The sequence below is a fragment of the Protomyctophum parallelum genome, assembly GCF_964188405.1.
Source record: "Protomyctophum parallelum genome assembly, chromosome: 21".
NCBI classification, from domain to species: domain Eukaryota; kingdom Metazoa; phylum Chordata; class Actinopteri; order Myctophiformes; family Myctophidae; genus Protomyctophum; species Protomyctophum parallelum.
This window is the reverse complement of record NC_139713.1, coordinates 35,133,527-35,153,997: the sequence shown is the minus strand read 5'-3', so window position 1 is coordinate 35,153,997 and position 20,471 is coordinate 35,133,527. Positions and strand designations below refer to the sequence as shown.

The following is a 20,471-nucleotide window of genomic DNA, read 5'->3' as shown; positions in this document are numbered from 1 at the left end:
ATTAGCAGTTCAGCAAAATCTGGTGTATTTACGTTGCATTTATGCATTGTCCCGTCTAAATAAACGAATACAAAAATGCTAGTCATTTCTGCAAAAGACATCTGACAGCTTAAGTAAACAACAACAACCAATGTTTACATACGCATAACTATTTATATGATACAACATCAACAAATACAACAACTTGTTGAGTCAGTTTCTCTACAAAGATTGTAGTATTTATACTGTAATAATGATACATATGATATGACTGCAAAGCAGACTCTAAACAGCAAGGTATAACAGAAATAATGATAAACATCCTATTTTATGTTTTATAATTCAGTTTGATCAAAGAGTAATACAAAAATAAAACATGCTATAACTAATAAACATCGCATGGATGCACCGTTTGATCAGAGTAATACAAAAATAAAACATACTATAAGCTTATTTAATTGCTTAACATTCAAATCACATGGAAATACTGCAACATAAAAATAAACCCAATTAATGAATACTGTAAAAAGAATAAGGCACAGCAGGTAAGACATTAAAATGGTCAACTTTGGTAACATTATTTCAGTAGTGTTTGGGGTTAAGGTGCTTTATCTTTAAGCATACTGATACCATAAAAAAGACAAATATGTATATTATTATTACTAACGGTTTAAAATGTTAAAATAAAAATCAATTTCAGTGCATTAAAGTGATATGCCTTCTGACCATTTAAAAACTGAGACCTTAAAGTCTGATTGACTTTCACATAAGCAGTCCAAGTATTTTTAATTTCCAGTGGTTTAATCCCACTCCCAGTGCTGCACTCTCAATAAGTAAAGACAGTGATACACCACATGCTATACCCTCTGCATTATCCTAACCACTTAAGCACTGTATACTTTGTTGTACGACAAGCAAAAATAATAATCATATCTACAAGGTCACAATCTGTTGCATCACGATATGTTGTGAGCTTTTTTCTTTTCTTGTATAATAAATATTATTTAGCTATTTTTAAAATGTTAGGAAACACCTATAATGTATAATGTAATAGCATGTCCAAAATATGGATGCCAGGTTGAAAGTGGTAAATGGTGCATTTACCGCCTATAGCGCCTTTATCCAAGGCGCTTTACATAGAATGTGCATTACATGCATTACATTCACACACATTCACACACCATGCAAGGCACCAACCTGCTCATCGGGAGCAATTAAGGGTTCAGAGTCTTGCTCAAGGATACTTCGACACTAACTCTGGGGGAGCCCGGGTTCGATCTGGCCACTCTACCCCTGAGCCACCGCCTCCCCCGTGGTTAATGTACTGTAGTATTTGACAAGTTTGCAGCAAGCTGTGGCTCTTCACCACCATACCTGCGTAACACCATTGTTTTGCATGGAAAAAACACAAGCAAAATGTGAAAATAGACGCTGCATACATAAATACATGCTGGTGTAGTGTCATGCACCGATCAAGCTAAAATGTATTATTTTACACAGAAAATAACTATTAGATTGCAGCAAGCAATACGCAAAATTAAAATTAAAAATTTTAAAAAGGTGTTGACAAAGTAGAACTCGTGTCATAGAAGCCTGGTAAACATTCAATTCAGTAACACTGCAGAGTAAAAACTATCACGTTGATCTATAGATGGCATAAAAGAACAATAGTTCCACAGGGATGATCACATCAAACCTTAATGGTTCCAGTATCTCCTTTATCCTTGGCTCCACGAGGGGTGTTTAAACTCCATCTTGTAGCGTTTGGCCCATTTAGCATAGATGGCCTTCTCTGTTATGAAGCGATGCCCCCCGCGGCGGGTGTGTTCGTGGATCCTGTACATTCTGCATTCGTCAATTCGGCTCCGTTCATAGTAATGGTACGGGACGATGCTGTGATTGGCACGACTGCCACGAGGAGGAAAGTCACAAATATATTCATAAATGTCAGTTACGACCTATTTTATACTTTGCCGTGCAATGTTGAAATGGTGAAAATAGAATGACTATTTGCCCGCCGCCATGGATGCATTTGATTAAATGCATCCATATTGCCAACCAAGGCCAATATCTTACCTGCAGTGGTTATCATCAATCATTCCATAGACATAAATACTGTCACACATGTCCAGGGCTAGAACCATGGTGAAGAATCCAGTGCTGAGAAATGCCCCCGTCTTTATTCTGAGAAACAAAGGCACCAACTGTTATCTGTATTTGTACTGTAGCATATGTATTGCTTTGATTTGTGTTTATTATTTTTGTCAAAAGGAGACTCGAAAACATATGCTTTTAATAAATTCAGAGCAAATTCTGAGGTTTGGCTTGAAAAAAACATCTTGTGTTTTATTCTATTCTATATTATATGCTATACCTGTTTTTTCCAGTCTCGTTCTGAAAAACACCGTCGCAATACTGTATCTTCTCCCTGGTCACAGCATAGATTCGGACATTTGGATACTTGTTTGCCATTTTCAACAGGACATTGAAGATGTGTCCCTTTCCATCCTGCCTCATATTCCTTTCAGGGCCCCAAAACACGTATGTGGTGTCCGCAGAAGACTGGAAGTAGTACTTCTCGTTTTTCAGCAGCAGGGGGACACTGGTGTGAGAAACGACTCTGACGTTCGTCTGCTTCCCGACATCCCTCTCGTAGCCACGTGTAGGAGCATTGTTCATGCGAATCACACATCCACTCTTGTCGATCTCCTCTCCCACTCCAGCTCCCAGCATCTGTCCTGAGCTGGACACCAACGCACAGTGACTGCAGCGCAGGTCCAGGAAGTTCAGGAACTGTTAAATGAAACACAATACAATTTCATTTAAATAAAATAAAAATCACTATGTAGTGGACAGTGGTTCCACCATGGCCATATTGTCGCCGGAAGGAAACCTTTTATAGTAGTATGTAAAAGAAAACGTTACTTTTCAGGAAATCGAAAAGATAATTAGCCTGTGTTCCAAATAGATCCAAAGTTGTTATTATTTAGTCCCACGCTCTTGCCAATATTTCTAACTGGTTAAATATTTATAAAGCCCACAGACATACCAGGTGTGCCTATTTTGGTCATGTCAAAAATAGCAGATCTGCAAACTCATAGTTCCAGTATCGAAACAACATCCCGCCGAGAGCAACGACAACTTTGTAAGCAAACAGTATAAGGAACAAGACATCAAGCCCTGTACCACCTGTACAATAGTCCCATTTCTCAAAGCCCCCCAAGGGTCCCAGACCCTAGCTCTGGTCCATAGCCCCCAAATGCCGTTGCATTAGGCCAGAAAAGGATTGTTTTTCATTGGAAGAAAAATGACACGTAGCTTGCGGAGTTAGTTCAGTCAGATATACTCGAGGGGTTTCATGCTTTGCTCAAGGGTGCATACATATACTCAAGGGGTTAATATGCATTGCTGCATTATGTGGGTGTATTCAGTGTATGCAAGACCCACACGTCATTCGCTGATGTAGCAGTCAGCTGACCAATTAGGCGGGCTACTTAAGCTCACTAGTCTGCATGCTCTTCCTGCCTTCCTTCTGCGATGTTTGCTCCCACCACCACCGGCGGTGGGCTCTGTTATTTATGTTCCCCATGGGGGGGGGGTTTATTGTATATCTATCTCCCTGCTCTTAATGTTTAACGATGGTGTTTGATTGTGCCGAGTAGGGAGAAATGCAGCAGCGCTGAACGCCAAGATAATATATTATATGCACACTTGTATTCTCATTCTATAATAAATATTGGTTAAATCTATTCGTGAGTTGTCTGAAAAGTGCATTTTATACAGTACATGTGGTGGGGGGCTCAGAGTCCTTCCACCGGGGAAAGTAGTCTTTCTAATGACCAAAACCGCCTTTGTATTGGTGAGTAGCGAAAACATAATTTTTATTTGAGCAGAAGTAGAGAGGCTGGTCTGCATTTCACGAGGAGGCAATTCATTGAAAGTCCCATAGTCCCATAGTGTCTAACGGCATTAGAGCTATGGTATGGATGAATTGAACAATGTGGACCCTGTTGTAAACAAGTGTAATGCTTAATTGGGTCGTCCACTCACAGTTGACAGTCTTTGTATTGAGTTTGTGCTTAAAATGTACTGTAAATTCTACAAACTGTTAATAAATATTTCAATCAATCAAAAAAAGAGCTACCCAGACCCCACATTGTGTGAACCAGTGTCTTAAGCAATTCCTCACCTGGTCCATGTTTTCAGGTTTGATCCTGGTGTATCCTTTGAGACCAGAGTTGTGCAAAGAAATGGATCTGTTCACTTGACCACACCAAAACATCACCCCAAACCCTACAGCCACGAGGCAAACCCAGAAGAATTTCTGAGAGCAAAAAAAAAGACAAAACCAAAAAATATATATAGAAAAGATTAGTAGGCATATGTCACAGTACATTTGGAAAAACTGGGATTTTATTCCCTATTTCACTATTGAATTTCACAGTTTAACAATGTGAAAAACTCAAATATTGACTAAATTCTTACCAGAGATTTCATGTCACAGCTTTTAGGAGACCCCCACTGGTCCATAGCCTGATGGCATCATGGTGTTTGTGTGCGTGGCGGGTCATCTGTCATTGCATGAAAATGTGTGACAGACATTCGTGTTCAACCTTTCTTCCATTAAGGAACAAATTAACACTCCCAACTGGATTTACATTTAAGTTTTCACGAAAGCTAGCGTCGAGCTGAAATGAACACACCTTCTTTGATAAACTCTTTGCAACATATTTTAACACACCATCTGGATGCCCTAATAACTCGTTAGATTTGCTAAAGACTCGTAATATTTACTTATCACAACCCCCCCTCCTCCCATACGCAGCAGTACAGTACCGTTATTTACGCGTTAATTATTATCCCTGCTTCTGTTCTCGCAGTCTCGCAGATACTACATTTGAATGAGTGACCGACGCATAATAATACATATAATTCTATAATAAACCGGACACCAAAGATTAACAACGAATGGATGTCTATGCCGTTCGAATAATTGCTTTGAATATCTAAATAGTTTATATCCCAATATTTTCTGGAAGGATAGTGGTGGTGCACATGAACTTGTTCCGCCTGAAAACATCCAATAGAGCAGCTGGTTCCCACTATATCTAAGGCTCTGGTTCCCACTATCATGCCAAGCAGCTGCCCCATGGTTTGGGTGGAAATTTAACAGGTTAGATAAAACATATACGAGTCAAATTAAATAGTGCATCGCTGGTTTGGTATTATTACCATGTCTATTTTTTCACGGAGTTATTATTTATTGTTACTCGAGTCGGCATTGTGTGGGGGAACAATAACACTGTAGCACAGACCTGAAACATTAGTAGGCGGGCTCTAAAAACCCGGCTTGGTTTTTTCATGGGTTTTTACTGCTCAGTGGTCAGATCCGTATCCGCTCTAGACCGGACCTGTAACTAGCAACGTGATTTGATCCCAGTGACGCAATTATTGCATCTGCGATGCCATAGATCTGACCGTATGTGTGATGCAGTATATGATCTGTGGTGGCCGGTGGGTTTTTTCTTTCTTTTACGGTACTTTCTTTCTTTCTACTTCCTATCTGACATATGATTGGTCAAAAGGGCGATGGCCTTTTCCATACTCGGTACGCAATTGGCCAGTACCCCCGTCAGTCCAAAGTACGGTAAGTACCGCCCCGGAGCAAAATCTAGTGTGTGAAATGAAATGTCCTTCTAGCCCCGACTGATGGGATCTGATGGGATGTTAAAGGTAAGCTAATTGCTAACTGTAGAAACACATTGATGTCCTCCAGACATCAACAATCAATACATCTAATATATCTCATTGAATATGAAACTATCCTACAACGTCCCACGAAACTGTGATGTGATGTTGACACATTAGCCATATGTGGCTAATTCGTTAGCTAACATGGTTAGCAGCCTGTGAGTGAAGAAAGATTGTCTAGTTGTTGGAATAACTATCAAACTTATCCTTGCATCAAGACTAGATGTATTTTATCGACTCGATACGATACACCTATGATAGTCTTGATCCAAGGCTATATAAAACATATAACTGATCTGGTAGTACTGTCATATTTCCCAGATCATAAACATAAAAGTCACAATAATCACCAGATTTAAATAGGAGGCGACAGATGTTACAACAGATCATACAATAGTGTTCATGTCATCCAGTCTGCTCTCTGTTCACTTTGTTCAGCTTTACCATTATAACCACTGTCATTCTGACGTCCTAAACATTTTCACATTTTTCAAATGTTTCAGTTTTTCAATTGAAAGCTGCCAGAGCCTTCAATTCTTATTATCACACCATGTATGAGTAACATCAACTTGTTTCAGTTTGGTAAATGCTTATTTGGTCATGACAAGTCTAAAAGGTACCTGGCCATGATCGTTACCTTTTTAAATGGCACAGGTATCTTTATGAGATGTTGGTGTCTTGTAGCTGCAAGCAACTCTTAGATGCCATAATGCTATGTGGCATCTAGTGTTCCAACTCATTGACAGGCCATTCATCCAAACAGAAAAGTCCTATCTGATTGTATTAAACTCACCAAGATTGTAGTAGTACGGAAATGTTGTATCCTCTTTGTTTCTGTCAAGTTTTTGTTTAATAAAAATCCACTGTGTTATGAGCTAATACCTTCAGTCAATTCATTCCATGCAGATGATTGCACATAATGCGTTAACGAACGCTTCCAATCCAAACTCGGACACTCGAACTAAAATAATCACCTGCATGGAATTTATTGACATAAAGTAGCTCATAACATGTCTATGGTGGATTTGTATGAAACAAAAACTTGACAGATACAAGGAGGATGATCCAAGATTTCTGTACAGCTGCAATGTTGGTGAGTGTAACGTTGTTTAATGCAATCAGTTAGGACTTTTCTTTTGGGATGAATGGGCTGTCAAGGGTTGGTATTGCAACTCTATATGCCACTAATGCCAGATAGCAAGCATAAGTAAAGAGCTGCTTGCGCTAGGTAATAGATGCTGATAGTTTGAAAATGGACAAACTGATAGTTTGAAAATGGACAAACTAAGGCTTTTCTTGTCTTGATTCATGTGGGAAACGGGGAAAGTTAGTTATTGGGTTGGGTTTACTTTCCATGCTAAATCATGAATGATAGCAAGTCAATTTTCATTTGTGTAGTCAAAGCCATTTTTTTCATTCATGGAGTCAAGGCCATTACTTTTGATCAGCTGACCGTGTACTGCCCACCAATCCATCATGTTTCTTAAAACAATGTCATATAGGTCGCCACGGCGCTGCTGCAACATAATAGCATGAAAGAGGAAGATCTGCACACCTAGAAAGCTTTACCTCCAGATAGGTTCGCAAACCCAGTGCTGCCGGTCTTTGGGATACAGTTCTATTCAGAAGTAAGACCAGTATTGGGAATCTGGTTGAGAAGTGGATGACGACAGACAGATCACCAGCAGGCCCTGTCCTGGCTGCTCACAGAAGAGAGAGGAAGCCTTCTGGAAGGTGACTGTGACGGGGCCTCAGACAACTGTGGCCTTTTGGCATTTTTGTTACTGAGATGTCAGTCAGAAGAGTGGATGGGATGTCCATCGCCCAGGCTTTGGCCATGACAGTAGCTGAGATACCAGTGTTTCTCTATTCCACGTTTGGCCAGGTAAAACACTTTGTGCTTCTATGATTTGTTCTGTGCTTTAGTTGCAGTCTACAGCACAGTCAGACCACACTTATCTGTGTGGTCTGGTTATATTTTCTCTTTAACATTTTTGTATTGCTTTTGTTTAAACATACACATCAAGACAACAGGACATGTAAAAGATATATATTGTTGAAACAATGATCATATGTTTGACCATTTAGAAAAGATATCCATCTTTTATTATCTTTTTAGAAAAGATATCCATCTTTTCTAAATGAATAAATACTGAAAATGTAATTATTCTTCAGCAATATGGAGACCTCTGTGTTAAACGACTTAAAGCAAATTTGTTTCTTTCACTTGGCAAAAACATTTTCGACTGAAAAGTGTTGACATTTAGTGCATCAAGCCTAAGGTTGGTCAGGCTTGCTTAAGGTTAAGCTGTATCTTTAATTAGTGCATCTCCCTCTTTCAGTCCATATTCTCGTTTCAAACAGTTTATTGAGCAATATGGCAAGCATACATATATACATACGATCTAAGATTCTGTTAATTTAAATACAACATAAAACACATAACGAATATATGCAAACGTAATACAAAAAGAAAAAACACATAACCTGCTCTCTCTCCCCAACCCCCCCGGCTCACCTTTTCCTAATTATACATCCCTCCCTCCATCAGTCCATATTCTCTCAGCTTAAGCTCACACCCAGCTTGAAGAAGGTGCTATTTGCCACCGCACTCGGTAGTGTGGCACTGGCTCTCACCGCACACCATCTAAAACGGAGAGGTCGGAAAAGGAAACAGGTAACGCAAGGAAAGGAGGGACAAAAGACTGTGGGAATTCCTGAGGCATTGCTAAAGACGGGCCGACCCTCATCACTGAAGAGAGGTGAGGATGTTAGTCAAGTTCAACAAGTTTAACCCATTCTGACCTGAGATCAGATTCATACGAGGTTTCCACTGGACACACACTGGTCTGATGAACCCATTCTGACCTGAGATCAGATTCTAAAAATGTCAGTCGTTCTTCGATTTTTCAAAAAATAGCAGACCTACAAGCTCGTATCGCGCCACTCGGTGGCGCGATATGAGCTTGTAGATCTGCTATTTTTAAATAGTTAAAGCATAACATGATGCTAACACCAAAATGGGTTCCCGTTCAGAATGGGTTAAAGTAATGTCCCAAGTTGTTGAATGTCTCAAAATCTTGTGTTAAACTCAGAGACTCTTTATAGGGGTTTAACACTAGATTTAGCTTAATCTCTGCTACAGGTCCATTTCCGGGCCGTCAAATGATGAGTCCAAGCACACGGAGCAATGACGCGATAAGTGGAATCTCCTCTCTGGCCCCCAGCAAACACTCGCACAGTTCCTCACACAGCAACTCGGTACATATCAATCACATGTTTGTTTTTTTACCAATACAAAATTGTCCCTTTCGTCTGTCTTCTTTGGTCTCTCTATCGTATTAATTAGCTGTCTGTGTCTGTGTGTGTGTGCGTGTGACAGACGCGGGTCACCGTCTCCCCAAATCAGTCAGCCAACCCATCTACTCCTTGGGAGGCAGAGCCTGTAGTGGAAGAGACGGGTTCAGCAGAGGATGCAAATGCAGAGAATCTCTATATATTGGGTACGTACTTTCTGTAGTTGTTTTATACAAACAACATGACTTGAAAAATAATTTGGTCTATTGATTAACATTTATTTTTTATCATTCTTGAGATACATTGGCTACCAACATTCTGACCAGACGATTGGTAGTTGCTTGTCTAGGAAGAAAAAAAGAAAAAAAGTGTAGAGGAAGGAAGACTACAGTATAGACTTATATAATGTTAGTTGCCCACCCTTGCAGAAATGGGGGTGAATTCTTGGCTGTGTCTCTGGCTTGGCTTGGTGCTCAATTTATCACAATTGGCAGGGTTTACTGATGGTGAGTGATCATGTCCATGTTGCTGCATTAGTGACCAGACCACTGATTTGTTGGAACAGCTATTATACAGGAATAGGATTTGCGGGAGATAGGTTGAACAGAACTGATGTGTTCTCCCAGTGAAACTCCATGCTGTCAGGTGAAAAGAAGCAGCTGGTGACTATTGTATATCAGAGGCAGGCCCGGCCCTTCCTACAGGCCGAGCATGCAGCCGCCTGGGGCGCCATGGGGGTCCCAACTGTCTGCCCAGTGTATCGTGTTCATAAATAATTCATAGTGCTATTATAAGGGAAATGTTTGAATGATAAAGTTGGACACTTTGCAACTTTGTCTTACTAGAATAGCGTATAGCCTGTGAGTGTCTGCTTGGTATCTTTGCCTACTGCAAAAGCAAGTGCATGAGTCAAAAAGGTCAATGACCAAGTATGGATCTTTTATTTTATTTGACATTACATAACACAGTTTGAACTTGCAACCAGTACCCTCTTCAAGACAAATTGAATACGCCAGAGAGCATATGAATAGTAATCTTCAAAAGTGTTGAGTGTATACTATTGTTCATTATTGATGATGTTTGTGTGTGTGTGTGTGATGTCTTTACCTCGCTGTATCTACTATCTACACAGTACTGTCTCTTGATTTGCTCTATAACTGTATCTTAACTGCTGTGTTGCCTCTGGAGACAAAATTTCTCTCTGTGGGATCAATAAAAGTCTATCTTGGACACTTGCATCATTGCGTTCCCAGCTGGGCTAATGCATTCTGAGTGCTGACATTGCATGTCAGTGCTCAGCAGTGTTGGGACTAATGCATTGTTAAGTAAAGTGCTACTGTACTCCTACTTTTTGCGGGAACTACTAGTGTAACTAGTTACGATTTCCAATTCAATAATCCCATTATTAGCAGTAACCAAATTTTAAATGAGCTAGTTGTGAAAACGTGTGAAAAATGCTATTGCCAGCAACTTCAGACGATTAAAGATGTACTATGATTCTACTCTCACACTACTACTAATTGCCGTACATGTGTCAGTACATGAGTCTCTGGTGTAGACATTCACAAATATCATTTAGAGAATGATTTCTGTGAGAAAAAAAAATACCAGTGATATGGAAAATAACCTGTTTAATTGAAATCTCCATGGTTATACTTTCTCTTCCATTCTTCCCGTTTTCCACCAGGGATGGAGCTGTTTGAAGAAGCCTTGCAGAAGTGGGAGCAGGCGCTCAACATTCGCCACAACTTCCACTCTTCCTCCAACAGCAGTACCAGCCTCGCCCTGCAGGGAGCAGCATGTCTTGACGTTCCCTTGGTGCATAACATTTATGTTTGTATATTTTTAACCACTTATAGACATATTTTCAAAAGAAATCAAAAATGGCTGATCTATACAAGCTCACAATGTGTACACTACGGTGAGTTTGGTCTCTGGCATTTGAGAGGTAAAAACAAAAGGAGGGAACCAAGTTAGAACCCTGGTCAATATAGGGTTAACTGATATGAATGAATGATGATGATGATTTTGTTCACATTTGATAATGGGAGACAACTTATTCTTCTACATCCTGACAGTTTTCTGAAAAAGCTATGTTTCTATGCCAGTCGTTCTTGGATTTTTCAAAAATAGCAGACCTACAAGCTCGTAGCGCGCCACTTGGTGGCACGCTATGAGCAGATAACCAACAGATAACCAACATAGCCAACACAAAATGTATGCTTAACAACAGACCAGTAAGACCCCTGAGGGCGCAGCCTCGCCCTAAAGGGCACATTTACTAATACTATGACATCAGGGATCTTCATCACTGATGATGTCACGAGACCTGGGCACCATGGGCTTTCCCATGTATGGGGATTTTGAGTGATACACTGACTGACAGGAAATGCGTGATTCCATAGTTAACAACAGAATAAATATTGGCTACTGCCATCGATTAATTAATGTCAGTTTTATTCGCTGATACCGATATTGACCGATAACAGTAAATATCGGCCAATATGTGGCCGATACATCGGTGCATCCCTACCTGTTTGCATTAATCACTGTTTAATGTTTATAAATGAAATTATATTTACTGTGGAAATAACAAGATTGTTTCCAGAGAGAAAGTGAATGATTTCGGTTTCTGTCATACCTTTGCACTGTAGGGGGACACGCGTAATAAAGTGTTTGCAGAGAAGTTGGAGACCCTCTTACACCGAGCGTACCACCTCCAGGAGGACTTTGGAAGCTCTATCCCACCAGACAGCCTGCTGGCTGACTTTGGTAAAGCATTCTAATCATAGATGGGGGTGCAACACAGTGTTGTTTTCGTCGACTAAAACTAAGACGAAAAATGTTCGTCGACTACCTTTTCCACTGAAGAAAACTAAATGGAAACTAAATTAAAACTATGCTATGGTGACTAAAACTAAGACTAAATATACTGACAATTTCGCCAACAAATAAAAAACTAGACTAAAATGTTAGGAAGGGACTAGTGGACAACAGATCCAGTCTAAGTCATTTTACACTTGGTTGCATGCTGAAAATAGCAGATCTACAAGCTCACAACGAGTCGCGACGCGTTGTGAGCTTGTAGATCGGCTATTTTCAGCAAGTGTAAAATAAGTCATTATGACGGCAACAAGGCCCGCAAAAATACATGTTAGTCGACTAAATCACCTGTACATTTAGTCGACTAAAATCTTATGACATTTAGTCGACTAAAACTAGACTAACACTAATACATTCCAGGTGACTAAAATGTGACTAAGACTAAGTGAAAACTATTCAGGAGACTATGACTAAAACTAAAATAGAAATTTGCTGCCAAAAACAACACTGGTGCAACAATTAATCTATCAAATCAGTTTAATGTTTAAACAGTCATCATACTTTTGTTCTAAGCATCAGTGTTCAGTGTGGTTCACACATCGTTCTGGTATTCCTCTAGCAGCGAGTGAAGGAACACTTATCTTGCCTAATGTGGAGAGATCACTCAGACACCTAGATGATGATGCAACGACGATTACTTCTGACGATTCTTTCTTCTCAGCTGCAGAGGTCAGTTATTTTGTTCTGCTACCAGAATGTCTCCTGCAAAAAAGGTTGACCATTATTATTAATCCCACGGTGGGTAAATTCAGTCTTGGCTTCATCCACCAGATGGCTACTCAAGATGGTCTTGATGAATGCTTGTCGGTACCTATGCAGTACATACTAGGGATGGGCATTTGGACGTTTTCGGGGGAAATGTGTAAACTTTGGTGTTTGGTATGTTGGTGGTTAACACTCTGGCCGGCCAAAACAGAGGTCTCCGCCCTGTTAAATAATTACGCCCGATGCCCAGGACGGAGATTAATCAAAAGACGGAACATTACGTGTTTGATAAAACAGCGCACCAGTCTACAGTCTAGCGTCTATTGGGCAACATTCGATGTCATTTCCGGTTGGGACGTCATCCAAAGTAAGAAAAGTCTTAAAACGTGAATAACTCTTAATCTAAATCAATGATTCCAATTCTAACCAAAGACTATGTTTTTGATGGCTCATCGTGGTCACGTTGCTTGTCGCTTAGAAGTAAAGTAATCATACCTCCGGTGGTTGTCGATCCTCCCGCGGTGTGTTGGCTACATGCTATTATATCTAGCACAAACCAAGATGGCGTTGTGTCACCTTGAAATGGGCTCTGAAGCTGCAAATTGCTGGGCGTACTGATTTAATGGTTCCAAATACCCCTGGGCGATCAGAGTTTTAATAATAATGTTATTTATTTTGTATACAACTTAAATTCAGTTAATTTAGGTTATTTAGTCCTAAAAGGTTAGTGACACACATTTAGTGGGAGAGTGAGCTAGTGATGTACACCTCCTGCCTTCCTCGTCTACCTGAACTATCGCTATACTGGATTTGCGCTGTCAATCATAGTAATTCACCAAAAAACTATTTACTGTACAAGCACACAATGCTTCGTGCTGTGATGCAGCTATCTTTGGTCCTTGACATAGGTGCACAGCTATGTATAAATGAGGCTATAGTCATTATTTTTTTACTGTGAGCAGCTCTCCTTCTGTGCAGTTGTTTGATGCCATGACACTAGATGAGGTGTACCAGCCTCTTAAGCCTGCTGCTCTTTATGAAGAGGCCCTTGAGCTTGTGCGGCAAGACAAAGTGGTCTATCGGTCCCTCAGGTATGGCTAACGATTCATAATCAAGGTCTGCACCTAATACACCAGCAGTAGTATACAGAAAAATAATAACGTCTTTTTTTGTTTAATTGCTCTCATCCACCTCTGTCTTCAACAGGACCGAATTACTTGAATGTTATGGAGACGAAGACTTTCTTGCCAAGCTTCACTGTGTGAGACAAGCATTCCAGGTCAGTTCCTGCAGTATCAAAATCATGCTCACTGTACTGTATAATCATGCTCACTGTACTGTATGCATGGCTTACACTTGACTGAACTACGGTAGGTACTTATCTGAGATAAATGGTGCTAGGAGAGCAGTGCACTCCCACCCCTCACTGGGGAAGATTTCGGGAGGAAAAACGGGCAAGCACACAGACTGAGGGATTGAATCAGTCAGTGCAACACGTTCACCCGAAAGTCCTATCAGGCTATTGCATCACATCACAACTGCCGGCGCTACTAGAGGGAAATGTGCATCAGTTAGTTCAATAATCTAAACATGTTTTATTTGATTGGTAAATGACCCAAACTAACAACACAGTTTACCCCTCCCCCATGATCTGACAATGTTGTCGGCGCTCAGTCTAATACAATAGAGGGTATGCACATGCATAAAGTGAGTGGCAAAGTGAGTTTAACCTTGTTTAGTGCAATCAGATAGGACTTTTCTGTTTGGATGTATGGGCTGTCATGGCCGTAAAGTAGTTTTTTGCCACTCAGTTGGCATTCCCGCATAAGTTCTGGGTGTGATGATGTCACGTGCATAGTTAAATTATTAGATCATTAATCATTAGAACCTATGGTTAATCACGTGGGTAATGACCGAAAGAATAAGGTTGCGAATACAAGCGGCCGAAATGACGGGTGGCTGGCATCTTCCTTAGAGATAGGGTGAGAAGTTCAGTCACACGAGAGAGACTCGGAGTAGAGTCACTGCTTCTTAGCCTGGGAAGGTGGTTCGGGCATCTGGTTAGGATGCCTCTCGGGCATCTCCCTAGGGAGGTCCTCGAGGCACGTCCCACTAGGAGGAGACCCCGGGGCACATCGACTCACTGGCCTTGGAACGCCTCGGGATCCCCCAGGAGGAACTCTCTGGTGGAGCTGTTGCCCCTGTGACCCAACTACGGATAATCGGTTGAAGATGGATGGATGGATGGATAATCATTAGAAACTGCAGCCACAATCTCAAATTTTCTTATTTTGTTTAGTAAGATGAGTCATGACAGTACTTTTTTCAAGGGTTTTAGCTTGGCACAACCTGGTATAATATAAAGTGTCCTTTCTCCTGTCTGGTTCACTATCTAAAACTGATATTATTTTATGCAGGCTCTGTTGTTGGATGAAACTCACCGGACATTCTTTATGGAGTCGGGGAAGCAAATGATTGTGGGCTTGATGGTTAAGGCAAACAAGGTAAAACCTTTTACTTGGGTCATTAATTATTAATGTGCTTTATCTTGGATTAGTTTGACTTGTTTCTTTCAGACATATTGGAATAATGTATCTATTTTCTTACCCCACTTCAGAGTCCCAAGGCCTTTCTAGAGGCCTATGAGGATATGCTGCTGTACACTAAGAGAGAAGAGACATGGCCCATCACCAAAATGGAGCTAGAGGGCAGAGGGGTGAGCAATATTATTATCCCCCCCTGGTGCTAATCTTTGAATATATTCTTTCAGAACGTTTTTAACTCAAATCTTTCCTTCTGGGGGGTCCCTGGAACAACATATTTTCAGGTGGGCATCCAAATACAGATAATTCCAGGTGTCCTTGACATGGAAAGGTTGAGAACCACTGTCAGAAACATAGGTTTTTCAGAAAACTGTTAGGATTTAGAAGCCTTTAAAAAAATAATCGGCCTCAGGTCTAAATGGGTTAAGTTATTTTGGGGGCTTGTCTAGCATTACATGATTGTTCTAGTCGTTCTATTGTTTGCCTTTACCTACTTATCAGGGTATTTTTTCAAAAATAGTGATTTGATCCATATCGCCCTTTACTGGGACTTAAAGTGACTTCTTTCTGGTTTGTTTGCGATGTGATTTCCTTGGATGCATTTGGCTGTTATTCTATGTATACTCAGAATATCTTTATTGTCATTGTACAAGACAACGAAATTGATTTGCAATCAAGCTCAAGTGAATTTAAAACAAAAGACATAATACTCCATATAAAAACATACATTAAGACATATTGCACGGTAAGTCCCTTTAGTCCAAGTGTCAGAGTTCAAGTGTCAGTTTTTAGAGCTATGACTGCTCTGGGGTAAAAACTATTTTTCAGTCTGTTTGTCCTTGCATTGATGACCCTATAGCGCCTCCCTGAGGGCATAAGTTGCAGCAGGTGATGACCTGGGTGTGATGAATCCTTGAGGATGCTGTTGGCTCTCCTGCTACAGTGTCTCTTGTAGACGTCCTCCAGAGATGGAAGAGGACATGCCATGATCCTCTGGGCCGTGTTTATGACCCCCTTAAGTGATTTTCTTTCTGCCACCGTGCAGCAGGAAAACCACAGAGAGATGCCGTAGATCAACACTGACTCGATGGAACAGCGGTAGAAGGACAGGAGCACACTCTCCATTAGGTCCATTTTCCTCAGCACTCTGAGAAAATACAGTCTCTGTTGACCTTTTTTCTGGAGTGCAGTTGGTGTTTGTTTTCCAGGTCATGTTGTCCGCGATGTTCATGCCCAGGAACCTGAAGTCTGAGACCCTTTCCACCTCCTCTCTCTTGATGTAGATAGGCTGGATGGGCTGAATATTCTTCCTCCTGAAGTCAACTATCAGCTCCTTGGTCTTGGAGGTGTTGAGAATGAGGTTGTTCATCTCACACCATTCTGACAGCATTTGCACCTCTCCCCTATACGCAGTCTCATCCCCTTCTGTCCCACCACTGTTGTCATCCGCAAACTTGATGATGGCATTAATCGGATGGATGGGAGTACAGTCGTGGGTGTAGAGAGTGTACAGTAGGGGGCTCAACACACGGCCCTGTGCTGAGTGCTGAGGAGAGAGGAGGCCATACTCTCACTCTCTGAGGGCGGTCTGTCAGAAAACTTTAAATCTGGCAGAAACCTTGCATCTCTATATTTAATTTTTAGGTAAATTTACGCCCAGCTTCATTGTCACACAAAAGTAATAAATAGTACAAGCTCACATCACATCTTGACACGTTGTGAGCTTGTAGCTTTTTTTACGTTTGAATGGTCACAAGGTTTCCACCCGGCAGCAACTGTAGGTGACTTTTTGGTTGTCATTCTGTGCAGTGGTAGAACAAGTACATTTACTTAAGTACTGTACTACTTAAGTCAAATATTGAGGAATTTTTACTTTACTTGAGTATTTCTAATTTCCAATTCTTTGATTATTATTACAAAAATGTGATAACAAGCTGATCTACAAGCTCACAGTGTGTCGCAATGTGACGCATTGTGAGCTTGTAGATCTGATATTTTCAAAATATTATTATACATTTGAAACTTGAAATGGGATATTCTGCATAACAAGCACTTTCTACTTTTGGTGCTTTAAGTACATATTGTTACCAATACTTTTGTACAGTATTTACACTATTACTTAAAGGGGAATACCACTCATTTTCGACATTTTACTATGTCATTAATATACCTTTGAGCTGTTGGAAAAAGTCCACCATTCTGTGTTTCCTAGAACTGGAGGTATGAAAAAAATCTTTTTTAAAAGATTTTTTCTTTCTCGTATATAAGGTATATTAATGACATAGTAAAATGTTGACAATAAGCGGTATTCCCCTTTTTAAGTAAAACATTTGAGTACTTTTTCCCCACCACTGACTGCGTGATTCCTGTAGGTGGTGTCTATGAACTTCTTTGACGTGGTGCTGGACTTCATCCTGATGGATGCCTTTGAGGATCTCGAGAGTCCTCCCTCCTCTGTGGTGGCAGTGTTGAGGAACCGCTGGCTGTCAGACAGCTTTAAAGAGACCGTAAGCATGGATTCAAGTTCTCACTCAGTCGCCACCACTGATTTCAGTCATTTAGGATTCCATAGATAGAAGCCAGCGTGTCTTCTGTGAAAGCATGCTTGCGCACCGAAAATGGCAGATCTACAAGCTGCACAACACATCACAGCGCGCCATGTTGTGAGCTTGTAGATCTGCTATTTTCGGTAATTAGTTATTTTAAGATGAAAGATTATTTGAAGTGATCAAACTAGCAATAGAATACAAGTTTAGAAACATGAATGTCTCAGATGTCATGATTTCTTCAGCTGGGCGGCCTAAAACAACAACATTACATTTTCAGTCTTGAGTAAGTTGCATACACTCGCACACAGAATATACCTCTATATGTACATTATGTTAGCATGACACTATAAACTCTAGTCTAGTGGGTAAAATATACACTTAACATCTGTGTGTGTGTGTGTGTGTGTGTGTGTGTGTGTGTGTGTGTGTGTGTCTCTATCAGGCCCTGGCTACAGCTTGCTGGTCTGTTCTGAAAGCTAAAAGACGTCTTCTTATGGTGAGGTTGAACAGAACGGAACTACTTATTATTTAAAAAATAAAATAAAAACATTTCAATATCAATTTCAATTGTTCCATAGGTTCCTGACGGGTTTATCTCCCACTTCTATGCCATATCAGAACACGTCAGCCCAGTTTTAGCATTTGGGTTCTTGGGGTCGAGGCAACACCTAACTGAAGTTTGCACAATCTTCAAGGTATGTCTTTAACATTTTGAGTGTGTGTGTGTGTGTGTGTGTGTGTGTGTGTGTGTGTGTGTGTGTGTGTGTGTGTGTGTGTGTGTGTGTGTGTGTGTGTGTGTGTGTGTGTGTGTGTGTGTGTGTGTGTGTGTGTGTGTGTGTGGGGGGGGGGGGGGGGGGTTCTGGCTGTTAAGGCAGAAGGGATAAAATTATTAAAATATGCCCAGCGGCAATACAAATGAATGACCAATTGGCTGGAGATATCAAGAGCAGAGAGTGTTGTCCCCCAATCCCCCCCCCCCCCCCCACACACACAATACGTCAGTTGACGTATTGTTGTGCTTTAATGAAGTGATACGCAAGTGAAGGCTGTGTGAGACTACCAATACTTTCAACGTTGGCTGTTCCTCTCCTATGCACCTGTCCAATGTAAGCAGGTGTGCAAAAAGGCTTTTATCTAAAAAATAAAATGTTCCAAATTCAATCTGTAACAAACCTCTTTCTCACCTCTCCTCTTTAGCAACAAATAGTGCAGTACCTTAAGGATATGTTTGACCATGACAAGGTTCGCTTCACCTCTGCCCAGTGCTTGGCTGAGGACATCCTGAACCTCTCCCATCGGCGTAGTGATATTTTACTGGGCTATCTGGGAATTGAGAGCCTCCTGGAGCTCAATGGAACCCTGCTTAGAGACACAGGAGGCCCCTCTAACTGAGACTATGGGCGTACATGTCGGACGAGTATATTTGGGCTAACCAAGCGGGAAGGACAGGGAATCACAGCTTACCTTCTATTATACAGATTTTTTAATTATTGGCACCCAAGCATTTTACATTTGTACCTACAATGAATGAACAGTTGGGGGAATTTGTAAAGTGGTGTTGCCCCCAATGCAGCATGTGCTCAAGAGATGTCTCCAGAAATTGTGTACAAGGGCTGGACATAATGTGTCAAAGTGTTCTGAAGTAAAAGAAAAATGGTATAAAATTGAAATGTGTAAATGCGGCATGACCAAAGGAATTTGGGGAACACATTTTCTTATAATGTTCATATTTTAAAAGCCTAAATGTCAAGTTGGCTGTTTTGCACCACCATAAGGCTGATTGGTGTGTGTGGTAGCTGTAACTTGTTGTGGTTTCTGAGATCCATATACTCTATATCTGTCTGCTATATCCCAATCATATAAAAGACCCCGTGGTCAAAACTAATATATATATTTTTTAAACTAGAAAACTGTATGTATATATATATTGTATATAATATATATGATGAGTCAGCAGAACCAACAAAATATTATAACACAAATTATGTTCACTCACTGTACAATACAGATGGTAGCAGCGTTAAGCAGGAAGAAATTATTGTACTCCCTGCTTCCTCAACCATGTGAATAGTAATTAAGTAAGAACACAATTAAATGGGATAGAAAGGTAAAATAATGGTAATACATGAGGAATAATAAATACTGAATAGTCAAAATAGCCATAGGCGGATCTTAATCATATATTATTAATAGCACAGCCATCTATGTGACTGCAATGTCGGTAACATAAAGTGCAGTAAAAAATACTGAAAGATATCAGTAAATATTAGAAATGGCAATAGGAAATTAATTTTTACAGTCCATAATCGGTAAGCTGTTACAGTACAGAGGTCCAATGGCACATTGGAGAAACGGTCCCTGGGCTTGCTGGATGCTCCGGCACCAACAGTCCATTGCCAAGTTTTTTTTTGATCCTCTTGAGACTTCACCCTACTTCTCCTGGTGTAGAAGTCCTGCATGACTGTTTTATAAATTGTGGTGAGAAAAAAAAGGTAAATCTTCAGCGTATAAATGCATGTCCCTTCGGGCATTCAAGCTATCGATCTTTCAGTATTCCAACCAATAACCACTGTGCGTAGCTATGAGTGCACTGGACTGTGTGACGAATGGCTGTTTTGTGGTTTCACTGCCCGCGCAGTTTGGCTCAACACCAAATGAGTTAAATTATTTTTTAATGCCTGTTCTTTGTGGACCGTCATGACGTTTCACAGCTTAATATCACCTAAGCCATAAGTGCTATCACTAGGATATTTGAAGGTGAGTG

General features: G+C 40.6%; 2 protein-coding genes across 3 annotated transcripts; one reads left to right on the top strand and one right to left on the bottom strand.

Moving 5' to 3' along the window:
- Nucleotides 1-202: 202 nt before the first annotated feature.
- st6galnac4 (ST6 (alpha-N-acetyl-neuraminyl-2,3-beta-galactosyl-1,3)-N-acetylgalactosaminide alpha-2,6-sialyltransferase 4) lies at nucleotides 203-4,999 on the bottom strand. Its single transcript, XM_083793556.1, has 5 exons — nucleotides 4,465-4,999; nucleotides 4,169-4,303; nucleotides 2,354-2,772; nucleotides 2,056-2,163; nucleotides 203-1,887 (listed from the first exon to the last, which is right to left on the bottom strand). The coding sequence occupies exons 1-5, from the start codon at nucleotides 4,507-4,509 to the stop codon at nucleotides 1,698-1,700; spliced, it is 897 nt and encodes a 298-aa protein (XP_083649682.1). The 5' UTR covers nucleotides 4,510-4,999; the 3' UTR covers nucleotides 203-1,697.
- A 644-nt stretch (nucleotides 5,000-5,643) lies between these two features.
- On the top strand, nucleotides 5,644-19,377 carry miga2 (mitoguardin 2). 2 transcript variants are annotated; one of them, XM_083792996.1, is made up of 16 exons: nucleotides 5,644-5,712; nucleotides 7,233-7,615; nucleotides 8,282-8,492; nucleotides 8,876-8,991; nucleotides 9,113-9,233; nucleotides 10,715-10,845; nucleotides 11,682-11,799; nucleotides 12,473-12,579; nucleotides 13,594-13,706; nucleotides 13,822-13,894; nucleotides 15,033-15,119; nucleotides 15,233-15,331; nucleotides 17,531-17,665; nucleotides 18,150-18,203; nucleotides 18,286-18,402; nucleotides 18,905-19,377. In XM_083792996.1, exons 2-16 carry the CDS (start codon nucleotides 7,520-7,522, stop codon nucleotides 19,097-19,099), a joined length of 1,773 nt encoding a protein of 590 aa, XP_083649122.1. In that variant the 5' UTR covers nucleotides 5,644-5,712; nucleotides 7,233-7,519; the 3' UTR covers nucleotides 19,100-19,377. The 2 variants fall into 2 exon arrangements, with proteins under 2 accessions (XP_083649122.1, XP_083649121.1); XM_083792995.1 differs by having other exon boundaries at nucleotides 12,470-12,579.
- Nucleotides 19,378-20,471: the final 1,094 nt, after the last annotated feature.

Coding starts and splice junctions, on each gene's coding strand:
- st6galnac4 (XM_083793556.1), bottom strand. CDS start 4,509: ATGGACCAGTGGGGGTCTCCTAAAAGCTGTGACATGAAATCTCTG. Junction 4,304..4,464: donor GCTGTGACATGAAATCTCTG/GTAAGAATTTAG, acceptor TTTTGCTCTCAG/AAATTCTTCTGGGTTTGCCT. Junction 1,888..2,055: donor ATTGATGATAACCACTGCAG/GTAAGATATTGG, acceptor TCCTCGTGGCAG/TCGTGCCAATCACAGCATCG.
- miga2 (XM_083792995.1), top strand. CDS start 7,520: ATGTCAGTCAGAAGAGTGGATGGGATGTCCATCGCCCAGGCTTTGGCC. Junction 13,707..13,821: donor GTGGTCTATCGGTCCCTCAG/GTATGGCTAACG, acceptor TGTCTTCAACAG/GACCGAATTACTTGAATGTT. Junction 15,332..17,530: donor TGGAGCTAGAGGGCAGAGGG/GTGAGCAATATT, acceptor TGATTCCTGTAG/GTGGTGTCTATGAACTTCTT.